The 12782-nt window shown below is 37.9% G+C and overlaps 1 protein-coding gene across 1 annotated transcript in view; it reads right to left on the bottom strand.

Annotated features, from left to right (window-relative positions):
• The window catches only part of CDH23 (cadherin related 23), a 909735-nt gene that overhangs the window by 306605 nt on the left and 590348 nt on the right, over positions 1–12782 (bottom strand). Inside the window, exons 26-27 of the mRNA XM_063435341.1 lie at positions 7528–7641; positions 6585–6733 (exon numbers count right to left, since the gene is read on the bottom strand). Coding sequence (XP_063291411.1) covers positions 6585–6733; positions 7528–7641 — 263 coding nt within the window. The remainder of the gene's footprint in view (positions 1–6584; positions 6734–7527; positions 7642–12782) is intronic.

Consider the following 12782-nt stretch of genomic DNA (forward strand, 5'->3'; position numbering starts at 1 on the left):
GACCTTGTCCTGTGGAGAAGATATATTGATGATTATATCTTCATTTGGAAAGGGAGCTGGGATACTCTGGATAATTTTTAAAAAACTATCTGAATTATAATTCCTACAATTTGAAGTTCGTATTTAACCAGTTTAGAGAAGCAATCAAATTTCTGGACTTTGAGATTTATGTGAAAGCAATAAATCTAGATACCAAATTTATTTAAAAAAAAAAAAAAAAAAAAAAGCTGATTCCAGTTTTTTTATCATCTCCCAAAAAAGTCACAAAATACTTCATAACCCCTCAGGGAGACCCATTATCTCTGACATTGGCTCTTTAACTTCATACTTATCCAAATATGTTGATCTCTTTCTCCAAGCTAGGGTCATGAAACTTAAGTTATGCCTAAGAGAAACTACTCAAGTAATTAATACTAGCCCAACTGGATTCGTCAGATGAATACACACTAGTGACTGCAGATATCACTTCTTTGTATACTGTAATAGAAAATCTGCAAGGGAATGGGTCAATACAATATTCCTGAGCCACACATTCAGAGCTTAGAAAACAATCAACTTGATTTTATTGTCAAATGTGTGTTTTTTAGCCTCACACATAATTATTTTTGGAACAATTGTGTCTTCTACCTCTAGATGAAAGGTAATGCCATGAGGACTAGATTTGCTCTGAGCTACGCCAACCTTTTAATGGGCCAAGTGGTGGTAGAGTTGGTTTTGGAAAACTGCCCATTTATCTCAAACCTTGTCCTGTGGAGAAGATTCATTGATGATTATATCTTCATTTGGAAAGGGAGCTGGGAAAAATTCAACTTATCCGAATAGGTCGATCTATTCCTCCAAAAATAGGTTGTAAAACTTAAGTCATGTCTAAGAGAAACTACTCAAGTAATTAATATACTAGCCCAACTGGATTGGTAAGACTATTCATTCAAAGGTAATGGCAAAGCAACAAAAAACAATAAACTTTATTTAAATAAAATCCTAAAGTTAAAATATGATAGATAGATTAAAGTGAAAAAAGGAGAAAGTGTCTTGTAATAATTAACAAGTATAAAGGGTATTAAAAAATACATATAAGTGTATAAAAAAAATCATTATTTTTGTTGCTTTGCCGTTACCCTTGAATAAATCTACTTAGGAGGTAATTTCAGTAGGAGGGTTTCTACCTTTGTTAGGAAGTTTCCTTTACATTATTTGTAATGCCCACATTACCTCTCTGACCATATTTATATCACGTATTATGTTTTTCCTGATATCGTTGCCTTCCTCTTTTTCTTAACTACTGTACTAACCCTATTGCATTGGTTAGATGAATACACACTAGTGACGCAGATGTCACTTCTTTGTATACTGTAATAGAAAATCTGTCAAGGGTATGGGTCAATACCGACTTTTCATGGGCAAATGGGTGGTCCACTTGGTTTGGGAAAACTGCCTATTCAGCACACACCTTGTCCTCTGGAGAAGATACATTGATGAGTATATCTTTATTTGGAAGGGGAGTTGGCATACTCTGGATAAATCGAATCATTATCGGAATTATAATCCCTACAATTTGAAATTCACGTCTAACCAGTCTACAGAAGAAATCAAATTTCTGGACTTAGAGATTTATTTGAATGCAAGAAATCTACATACAAAAACATTCAGGAAATCGGTAGACTGCAAAAGCTTTATCCCCTTCCACAGTCATCACAATAAAAGGTGGCTTGATCACATCCCTTTTAGTCAGTTTAGACGTATTTGTTGCAATTGCTCTGAAATGTACTTCTGCAAATCGCAGATGCTGGAAACTAGACAATTTATTCAAAAAGGCTACAATGAGGATTGTTAGATTGGAGAAGGTATTAAATATACCTAGATCACAAACATTAATCTGTAATACAGAAATCCCATTGAATCTTAACCGTGATACCCCAATGTTCATTACCAAATTCAATAACCAGGCCAATACAGTGAAATCCATTCTAAGAAGACATTGGAATATTCTTAAGGGCGATCCATCATTTAACAAGTTTCTTAGTTTCAAGGACTGCTAATCTGATGACCCATCTTGCTCCTAATGTTAGGCATAGGACTATTAAAACTAAGAGACAAGTAAGGTTCAAACTGTTTTTTTTTCCAAATGGATCCATGTAAGACCAAGAGGCTTTCCGGTTTTATCTGTAATGCTACGAAACGGAATTTCAGCATTAGTTGCCATCTTAGCTGTAATTCCAATGGGATAGTTTACCTATTAGAATGTCCATGTGGTAAGCAATATATTGTAAAGCGCTGCGGAATTAGTTGGCGCTATATAAATACCAATAATAATAGTAATAATATTGGGAGGACCAAAAGAAAGGACTTGTCTGTTCGCAATTATTCGAAGATAACTGCTAAAGGAGTTTGTTACTGTTGCCTGTTCACTTGTAGAATCTTGTAAGTGTCCAATTTTATGTGCAATAAAATATCTTTTTTTATGGAAAGCACCATGTTCTGCCCTGCTCCCTTTCAGATGTGATATTGGGAAATTGCATGCTGCAACATGTAAGGGGAATTTATTTTATGGACATTTTTATTTATGTTTAGCTCTGTTTTTTTTTTTTTTTTAGCTATTTGCTATTATTATTTATTTGTACTGTTGAAGTGCTCAGTGGTCGCTTTATACCGTTGAGCTGTTTTTACTTTTTGTTTATTCCTACTACTATCAACATCCATTCCCCTTCCCACGTTTGTTTGTTTTTTTCCAACTGTTACACTTGTTTTTGCAAGCTTAGCTTATTTGGCTCTTGTTATTCGTATCTTGCAGCAGAATGTGGGGTATGTTGTATTGCAAATAGTAAAAACTAGCAGAACAAAGTAAAGTTTTAGGGTCAGATGCAAGAAAGGTGCTGATTTTTTATTAAATTTTGTTTGGTTCATGTCTTTTTTGTTATTATTATTATTAATTCTTGATCTTGATAAAAGTCCTGATGTGGGACTGAAATGTCAACTAGACTTGCAACTCCACAGTAAAAGCAGAAGTTAATTAAACACATTTATGAGTCCCTTGTACACTCTATCAAGGTGTGTGTGTGTGTGTGTGTGTGTGTATATATATATATATATATATATATATATATATATAATACAATTTGAAGTTTTTAAGTCCGGAGAGCAGCCTGTCTCATTGGATCATCTATCTACTTGGAGCCTTGGTCTAGCGCCCGGCGTTGGTATACTGTAAATGTGAGTGCTGGGGATCTATACTAATTTATATATAATATATATATATATATATATAATATAATATATATACACACACAAATAAATTAAGAGATGCACTCTCAGGACTTTTTAAGTGGGTAGAATAAAATGTATTCCAATAGGTATCACATCAAAAAAATGACCGATGTTTCGATCCAAATGGGTCGAAACGTTGGTCCTTTTTTTGATGTGATACCTATTGGAATAAATTATTTTTTATACACTTAAAAAGAGTCCTGAGAGTGCATCTCTTAATTTATTTGTATATATCCACAACGTGGGATTGCACCCAGGCACAAACCAACTGCATTTGGAGATGGGGTGAGTGCCAAGTTATCTCTCTTGTTATTTTTATTTATATATATATATATATATCTCATTGGGTCTGGCTAAGATCCTGTGGGAATTAAAGATCTAGACAGACAAGCAAGTGCTGGCCAACCAACCAGACATTGTGGTGGTAGACAAGGAACGAAAGACTGCAGACGTGGTGGGTGTGGCAATACCCAGTGCCTATAACATCAGGAAGAAGGAACATGAGAAGGTGTTCTATAAAAGACTGAAAGAAGAACTAGAAAGGATGTGGAAAGTGAAGGCAGTAGTAGTCCCAGCTGTGATAGGAGCACTCGGGGCTGTGACTCCCAAGTTGGGGGAGTGGCTTTAACAGATTCCAGGTGGGCCATCTGAGATCGCTGTCCAGAAGAGTGCAGTTCTAGGAACAGCTAAGATACTACGCTGAACCCTCAAATTCCTACTCCTCTGGTAGAGGACCCGAGAATGAGGAATAAACATACCACCCAGGAGGGGTGAGAAAATCTATTTAATTTACACATATATCCTTGAGGGTCCAGCACTTACTTTTCTTGCGGTCTTGTAAATGCCTGGGTGCAAAACTTTAGCCAAAATATAGTATAGACAAGAAGTGCACTCACCGGTCTTTGTAACAGTATAATCCCTTTATTGTGTCAAAAAAAGATGGTTCTGTCAACTTTTCAGTCCAACACAGGACTTTGTCAGACTTTTTTACGCCTAAAAGAGGCTTTAAAGATTCAATGCTAGGACATGCTTTTGAGACTGCTAAAGAGTACTGCAGTCAAAAGAAATATGAATCCTGGGGAATGACCTGGATTTCTGCATCAATTAAAAATGTGGTCTGTTATTCTGGTAAATCACAGTAACACAAAAAAATTATCAGGTTCAACTAATGTTTATATAGAACATTTAATGCAGAAAATAGTTTTTTTTTTCTGGTGTCTGTATATTTAGTGCTATTATTTGCATGTTTAGATTGACCAAAGGAAACAGATCTGTGGATTTAGGCTTCTCCGCTGAATAGCAACTAACTAGGCTTTCACAGTTGGTATACCTTTAGAAATCAACAAGAACTGAACAGGGCCAAATCAAGAAGCTCTGAGAGATCCATAATGGCTTCTTTAAATTCCTTAGTAATTCCAAATATAAAGGTCACTCTGAGCAAATGACGCTCTAAAAATGCCCTCTTCCTGTAAAGTAGAGCATTGATTGTGAAATGAACCTGGCTGCAGGCAAGCTGTGAGAGTACAGTCTTTCCATTTGAACCCATTCATCCTTGTGACTAAGATTTCCAGCCAGCTAGAACAATAACGCCAATTCTATGCCAAGTCCATAATCGTTGATTGCAGTCTTTAAATCTAGTGTATGCCTTGACATAGTTTTGCATTGCTCGCGATAAATATATTCCTTTGAACTGGCTTTAGAAGTCTGATTTCACTTCTAGTTATAGGAAGTGAATAACAATTTTATTTGTTAATGAGAGACCTTACTTACTTTTACACGTTTTAAAGCGGTGCTGTCACGTGGTAAAAAAAATTACATTAATCACTAGCACATATAATAATGATTATAGGTTATACGCTTTTTATTTTCTCAAAACAAGCAATGATGTCACCTGTTTGTGGCCGCAATTCGCTCTGTGCCCCAATTTCTCTCTCCCCATTTTAGTGTCACCTTCTTATTACTTTTTAGTGTGCCCAAAGCATAAAAAAAAAAAAAAAATCTAATAGAAATTGGGGGTGCAATAAAAAACAGAAATGCCAGTCATTCACAAATAAAGCGCAATCATTCCAATATTTATTAAATAAAACCGTTCACTCCACTAAAGAAAACACCAGCTGTCTGAGTTTGAATTCCAATGAAACGGTGATAAAAAAAAATAAACACATGCATATAAATACCACTGACAGGAAAAAAGGATAAATCAGAAGAACTCTATTAGCTAGAAAAAAATGGCAGATGCTCACCAAATTGTTGCTGCTGGCCAAGGAGACGAGAAAGGTCTCTAGATGAAAATACTGAGCCTTATACCACAAAAACAGTATGCTCCAGAGGTGTACACAAATTAATTAGTATGAGCTACATCGGCATGAGAAACTGTGCCACAAGGGGAACCAAAGGCAAACGCGTTTCAGACACAAAGGTCCATAAGAGCATGCCGTTTGTGGTATCTGGCCCAGTTTTATCTTTAGAAATTACCCTAAGTCCAATGCAAAATAATTAAGGGGGTCAATTAGTATAACCCACCAAAGGTATGCCCCATATCTTTATCATTCCCTGTGTCCCATACCCTCATCCGACTTACTACAATACATGCCACTTACGCATGGGGTTTGTATCAAGTAAGAAGACGGTAACGGAGGGTGGAATGGAAGGGAAATGACACTAGAAGGTGATAGAAAAACATCACAGAGAGAATGGGGAAAAGTTAGAGAAAGGAGAACGACGAGAGGAAAAGGTGTGGTGGTGGGGAATACATTTTTTCCATGATTACTTATGTTCATTTTTTTAAAATCTTCTCAATATTCAGATTTGTTTTGTAACTGGTGCAGAAATTAGCAAAATTCCTGGATATTAATGAGACACTCAGCAGCTTTGTTTAAATGAATAAATGTATCTTAAATATTTTAACAGGTTTTTAAAAGTTTTAATACATCATATAGGCATTTGCTGGTGTTCTATTGTTTAAAGTAAAGCTATTTTCTGTAATAGGCGTACCTAGAAATAGAAAAATAGCTGAAAAGTGTCCTTATTAAAACCAATGTAAACTTTTATCATGTCCATTGAATAATCTTGGTTTATTTTGACAATATTGAAAGATTCTTCATCAAAATCTGCCAAGGCAGCACAGACAGAAGACTTGGTTTTCGCACTATTCCCCTCATTAAAGCCCATTTATTATTTTAATAAGGCAATCTTGCCTTTGGCCAATCTGGGACACATAGTGGTCCTTGCCTTTCTTTGTCTCCCTCTAGGGGCTGGTCCTTATTCTTTACAACTGCTCAGTTGTTAAGTCCACCCCTGCATCTTTAAGATGAATTTACCTGTACAATACTACTGGAGGCAGACAGGTTCTCTGGGACAGTGGCCTCGTAGCTGCTCTTGAGAAAGATGGGCCGATTGTCGTTGATATCCAGTACAGTCAACCGAACTGTGGCTGTTCCTGTTTTTCTGTTCCCGGCAGGTCCATTGTCTGTAATAAACAGTAAACATATAACTTATATCATATTTCTTTAGCGGCCGGGTGTCCTTTTTTCATTGCCTTGCTTTCTCTATAAATATATAGTAGGTATGGTAATTCTCAACATTAGCAAAACAAGACAGGATAGTACATCTAGTAAAGAGAAATAAATATCTGAATACAAAAAACCCTCATATCCTAATATGGGTCCAGATTCTCAGGGACAGTGCTAGAAAAATTGCGGTGAATCAGATTAATAATGATCAATTTAAAAATTAAAAAACAATGAAACATAGACAACATAGCAAGTACGCATTAAAATAAAAATCTAATTAAGTCCCAAGTCCAAATCAGCCAACAAATGGATGAATATAAATAAGTCCCAATCTCCTAAGACTGAAATAACCAGTATGTGGCAGTATCAACTTGATACAAAGACACATCACAAATTCTATAACCCGATATCCCAGTCGGGAACTATGCAGGGTATTCCCGGAGAAGTGTCCACTTAGAGCCCTGATGGTAAGCGGCTTGCAATTGAGAACCGGATGCTTCAACAGCGTGCGTGCCAGCACTTAATTGTAACTCCTTTCTCTGTGTGTCGCCAGGAGGATCAGCAACAACCTGACATGTTTCGTGGATTGAAGTCCACTTCATCAAAGGAAGCCGTGTTCTGTTACAAATCACTGCAACAAATAGGTCTCCCTCATGCCTGTCCATACAAGATGTGATCTCTAAGCAATATACAGATAGGTATATATGTTTACAGAACCATCCTAATAAAAGCAATGGAAAGGGATTCTTACCAATTGCCTCAAGTAGAAGGCTATAGGATGACATTGTTTCCCGGTCAAGGTTCACAACTGTGCGTAGGACACCATCTCGAAAGCCTACCATGAACTTCCCATCTTGGTTTCCACCTGCAGAACAAGAGAGATAACCAGTGCAATGTGGGCAAGCTTTAAAAGGGTGACATGCATTAGTTAAATTATTACTTTTATTCACGCAATAATAAATTGGGGTAAATTGACAATCACATTGCAGAATTTAGGCTATAACCAAGCCAAGCTGTGACTCCAGTTGATTTCGATTGTCCAAAACCAGCTCTTTTGTTTTAAAGGTTGTATTTAAAAAAAAATGCATTTAGATGTTTATTAGTCTTTTTGCTACATTATTAAAATGTTTAATTTCTGTTAGGAAATAAGACTAACTAACAACCTTGTGCATCGCAAGCACATCACGTAACTTAGTTCTGCACATGACCCTATCCTTACACCCACTTTATTGGAGACCCCATCTATTGCATGCAACCTAGATATGTTTAAGATCAATGATTTGTTACATGTCTTTACCATGCTGCTTACACAAGCTTTCCATGCTGTTAGTAAATAGTTGTCAGTATTTTATTAATAATTAAATAAACTCCCCCTAGATCTCCCCTTTAGTGTGTTTGCATTGCAAGCTTTATTCTCAACCCAGCCCATCTAATGGTGGACAGTTAATGCAAAAGTAAACATCTGCATTATCCTAACTTTAGGCAACAGTATTAGGCTTAAAGCTCTGCAGGCTAGTGGACTCAGCTTCTCATTACCACGCATGTTGACCAGGCCAATGTGCAAGCCAAAATGCAGGGCTGTAGGCATGTCCTAAACACGTTTCATCAAACTGCAAAATATGGTTCCATCCTAACTGGGGGGACTATGCACACTATAGTTAGCACCTCAACCACTAATGATATGTAGTGGTTATGGTACTTATTGTAATTTTCAAAATTAAAATCAGGTTGTAAAACAAAAAAATGATAGCCTTTTCTGTTTAACATTTTTCTTTTTTTTCTTAAAAATGTCCTCCATTATACGGTCAGCAGTATAGATGTTGCTGGAGGAGAGGGTGTTTCTTCGGGGGCTGAAATTAATGGATTTTTGTATTTTACAGGTAAAATTCTCTTGAAATAGCCACCTGAACATGTCCTTAACCATTACTGCTTCTCTGCGGAGCTCCCTCAAGTCCTAGTCAAGTTGTTGTTTAAAAGTTATCATGCTTCTACTGCCTTGGGGAAAGTTTGGTGTATATCTGCCATAAGAGGAGGAAGCAACACATTTTAACTGGTTGCTGCATAATCAGTATCCAGGATGGGCAGAGGTTATTTTGGCTACATTATAAACTCTTCCAGGGGGAATGTAGGATGTTCTGAGAATGGTGCCCTCTAGTGGGCACGTCAGCAACAGCCTCAGGAAACCAAAAATACAACCACACAGGAAAAACTCATGTAATTAACCCTTCAATGCCAAATTTGATTGGAATGCCGTCACCGCTATCACTAATATTCCATTGTCTGAAAAGATAAAATAAGTTCTCTGAAAAAGACCTCCATTACACTTTTATGTTCCAGCCTTGATTTACCCACAGTGTTGATGGGGATTTCCAAAAATGTAAACTCTGTTCTGATGTTTTGCTTAACCATGAGGTTGTCATTTCTAATTGTTTTAATGTCAGCGAGAAATGTTTCTGAGATACAGGCACTAGCAGAGGAGCCTTTTACTCTGATTCACAGATATGACACTTCTGAGAGCAGTTCCAGAATTCATGCCTTACGTTCTGATCAAGATTCAAATTAATCAGGAGGCCATCATCCTCTGATCAGATCACTTCCTATTTTTTTTAAATGGAATTTCCCACGGGAATCATAAAATATGCCAGTAGACTGAGTAACAGGTTCTGCTTCGGTCCCCGAATACTTAATAAATTAATCTAAGTGGAAAAGTGGGTCGTAGACTATTTATGTAGGTACTGGTGGTGTTGGGATTAGAGAGCATATTTTTGTAGTAAAACCAAATTAATCTCTTATTCATTTTTAATATTCTTCTCTCTAAAAACTTGTTATAACTTTTAGAGCAGAGATAGGCAACCTTCAGCACTGCAGATATTGTGGACTTCATTTCCCACAATGCTATTACAGCCATTATACTGACAAGGCATCATGGGAGATTAGAATATATTGAATAGGCAATAAGAGAGATCCTAAAAGTGAGAAAAGGTTCTAATATGGAGCAACCAAAACAAATCAGTCAAATAAGCAAAACATAGATTTCCACAGTAATTGCTTTTCCTTTTTAAGTTTTCATATTAGAAATATTTTGTTTTAATGTAAATTTAGCCAATGGCTCTGAGTCGGGCTCCTCCTCCGCAGACATCAGCCAGTGGGTGTGTGGGGGCATAATTCACATAGTAGACAGCCACTAGAGGCAATCTTAATAATGCAATGTAAATATTGCAATTTCTCCAAAGCTGCAATGTATTACATTTTAGGGCTAAAGGAACAGAAACACTGCACCACTTCATCTCGTGGTCTGGGTGCCTATAGTGTCCCTTTAAGCTTAAAGATTTACCCCTGCATCTCTTGAAATTGGGAGGGAAAGGGGGAGGCACTCTGTTAAAGGGACACTATAGGCACACAGACCACTTCAGCTCACTGAAGTGCTCTGGGTGCAGTGTCCCAAGTCTCTTATCCCCGAGCAGGTAATTATTCCAGTTCTTAGTTGCCTAACTGATGCCGGACGTCCTCACGCTATGCATGAGGACATTCAGCGTCATGTAAAACCCCATAGGAAAGCATTTAGAATGCTTGACTGCAGGGGAAATACTAATGCAAGTGTGGCCTCTGCTTGGGAGGAGCAGAGGTGGAGCTCTAACCAGTGTTTAGGGACATCGGCTCTAGAATTGGGTAAGTAATAGAAGGGGTATTTAACTCCTTCTGCACCATGGAGGGGGGTGCACTGTAGGAAGCTATAGCACAAGGAAAACAACTTTGTTTTCTTGGCACTATAGTTTTCCTTTAAGTTTAGAATCTGATTACACATTATTTGTAGCCCAAACCGTAATCATAAACGATTGATCATCAAAATTGACACATGCATCATAAAATGGCGCAGAGCGCAACATTCAAAGTAGAAAATGGCTCCAGGACATGAAGTAACTTTGCAGGGAATGCGCAGTTATCATGACAATAGTTAAGAAACATGTCTATTTATATAAATCCTAACGATTACTTACATACAAATGTCTAAGTGAAAATGTGTGCCTACTGTACCAGAAGGGATAGTTTAATTGTGTTACTGCACACTGATAATTATGTGTCTCTCACCTTAAAAGGTTTTCAGCATTTTTTCAATCAAAAGTAATGGAGAATTAAGTAGCATTCTGTTGTTAATTAATAGATAAAGTGTTAAAACAATTACATGGCTCATTATTAGTGCACACATTACACTGCCAATTAGGTAACACTGATCTCCATAATAAGCTATGCAAGTACTAGACTTGTGCACAAAGGCAAAATTTGGTACGGCCAAATCAATTCAGCTGGAAAATAATAATAAAAATAATAATTTGGTGAAGCACAATTTGATGACGTGGAGACATCCAGCTTGTCTAGATATAATCCATGCAAATGTTTTGTTACAATAGAGCAGGAGCAGTACACAGAGCAATGCCCTCCGCCAGAGCAGGCACCTGTCTGGCGGCATGTTTCTGGAGGGGGTGCCACGCGGCAGGTGCCTACTCTCTATGCAGCGAGGAGGGTGCTCGCATCAGTTTTTGAACTGATAGATATATTAACAGATTCTCTTGCGCGCTCTGTACTGATGCTGGAGGCCACATATGTTGTCACTCCAGCCCAAGCATCAGTACAGAGAGAGCTGCATGGAGCTGGGAAGTCATTGAAAAGAATGATCCCAGCAGCAAACCACTGGACACCAGGGATCAGGTTCCACTTCAGCACTCCATTTAAATGGAAGAAAAGAGATGCTGTGTGGACCTCACTGTGTGTGTTTGCGTATGAGTCTGTGTGTATGTATCTATGTAAATGTATCTGTGCCCATGTGTGTGTATGTGAATGTATGTGAGCACATGAATGTAAGTGCATGTGAAACTGAATGTGTATGTATATGAATGTTAGTATGTGCATGTAATTTTCCTAACATAAGGGGGCTGATGATGGTGCAGAGGGAGACACCAAAAATTTAATTTTCACAGTTTGCTGGGTGCTAAAATACATTTCCGCTCTGGGTGCCATGTAACCTAGGTCCACCACTAGTCCACATTTCACTTATGCAGACTACAGAAGTCCTGGTATGATGTCAGAATGGTAAATATACTCACCATAATTATGTCATACGAAAAAGTATGTACCAACTTTTAATAAGAAAAAATAATGGTCTTAAGATTGTAAAAAAACAGATCTAGTCCGGGAATAGGAGGATAAACGCAATCTGTTTTATATGATAAACTTTTAACTAGGTTTTGCTTTGTCAATATATTTTTAACCCTTGATTCTCTGTCATTGACCTCGATCTTAATTTCAAGGATCCTAACTAGTGATGTCGCAAATACAAAATTTTCGGTTTGCGAATGGCGAACGGGAACTTCCGCAAACGTTCGCGAACCGGCGAACCGCTATAGACTTCAATGGGCAGGCAAATTTTAAAACCCACAGGGACTCTTTCTGGCCACAATAGTGATGGAAAAGCTGTTTCAAGGGGACTAACACCTGGACTGTGGCATGCCTGAGGGGGATCCATGGCAAAACTCCCATGGAAAATTACACAGTTGATGCAGAGTCTGGTTTTAATCCATAAAGGGCATAAATCACCTAACATTCCTAAATCACAATGGATATGGATTGACACCTGACATATGACATATTGACACCTTGACATATGGATTGACACCTGTCCTCAGAGACCCTGATACACATTGACACAAAGCAGAATAGGGACTGTTCCCCCTACATAGGGTCACTTGGCAGATATGGATTGACACCTATCCTAAGGATCCCTGATACACACTGGCACAGAGCAGAATAGGGACTGTTCCCCCTACATAGGGTCACTTGGCAGATATGGATTGACACCTGTCCTCAGGGACCCTGATGCACACTGACACAGAGCAGAATAGGGACTGTTCCCCCTACAATGGTCACTTGGCAGATATGTATTGACACCTGTCGTCAGGGACCCTGATACACACTGACACAGAGCAGAATAGGGACTGTTCCTCCTACATA

The sequence above is a fragment of the Pelobates fuscus genome, chromosome 10 (assembly GCF_036172605.1).
Source record: "Pelobates fuscus isolate aPelFus1 chromosome 10, aPelFus1.pri, whole genome shotgun sequence".
Taxonomy (NCBI): Eukaryota; Metazoa; Chordata; class Amphibia; order Anura; family Pelobatidae; genus Pelobates; species Pelobates fuscus.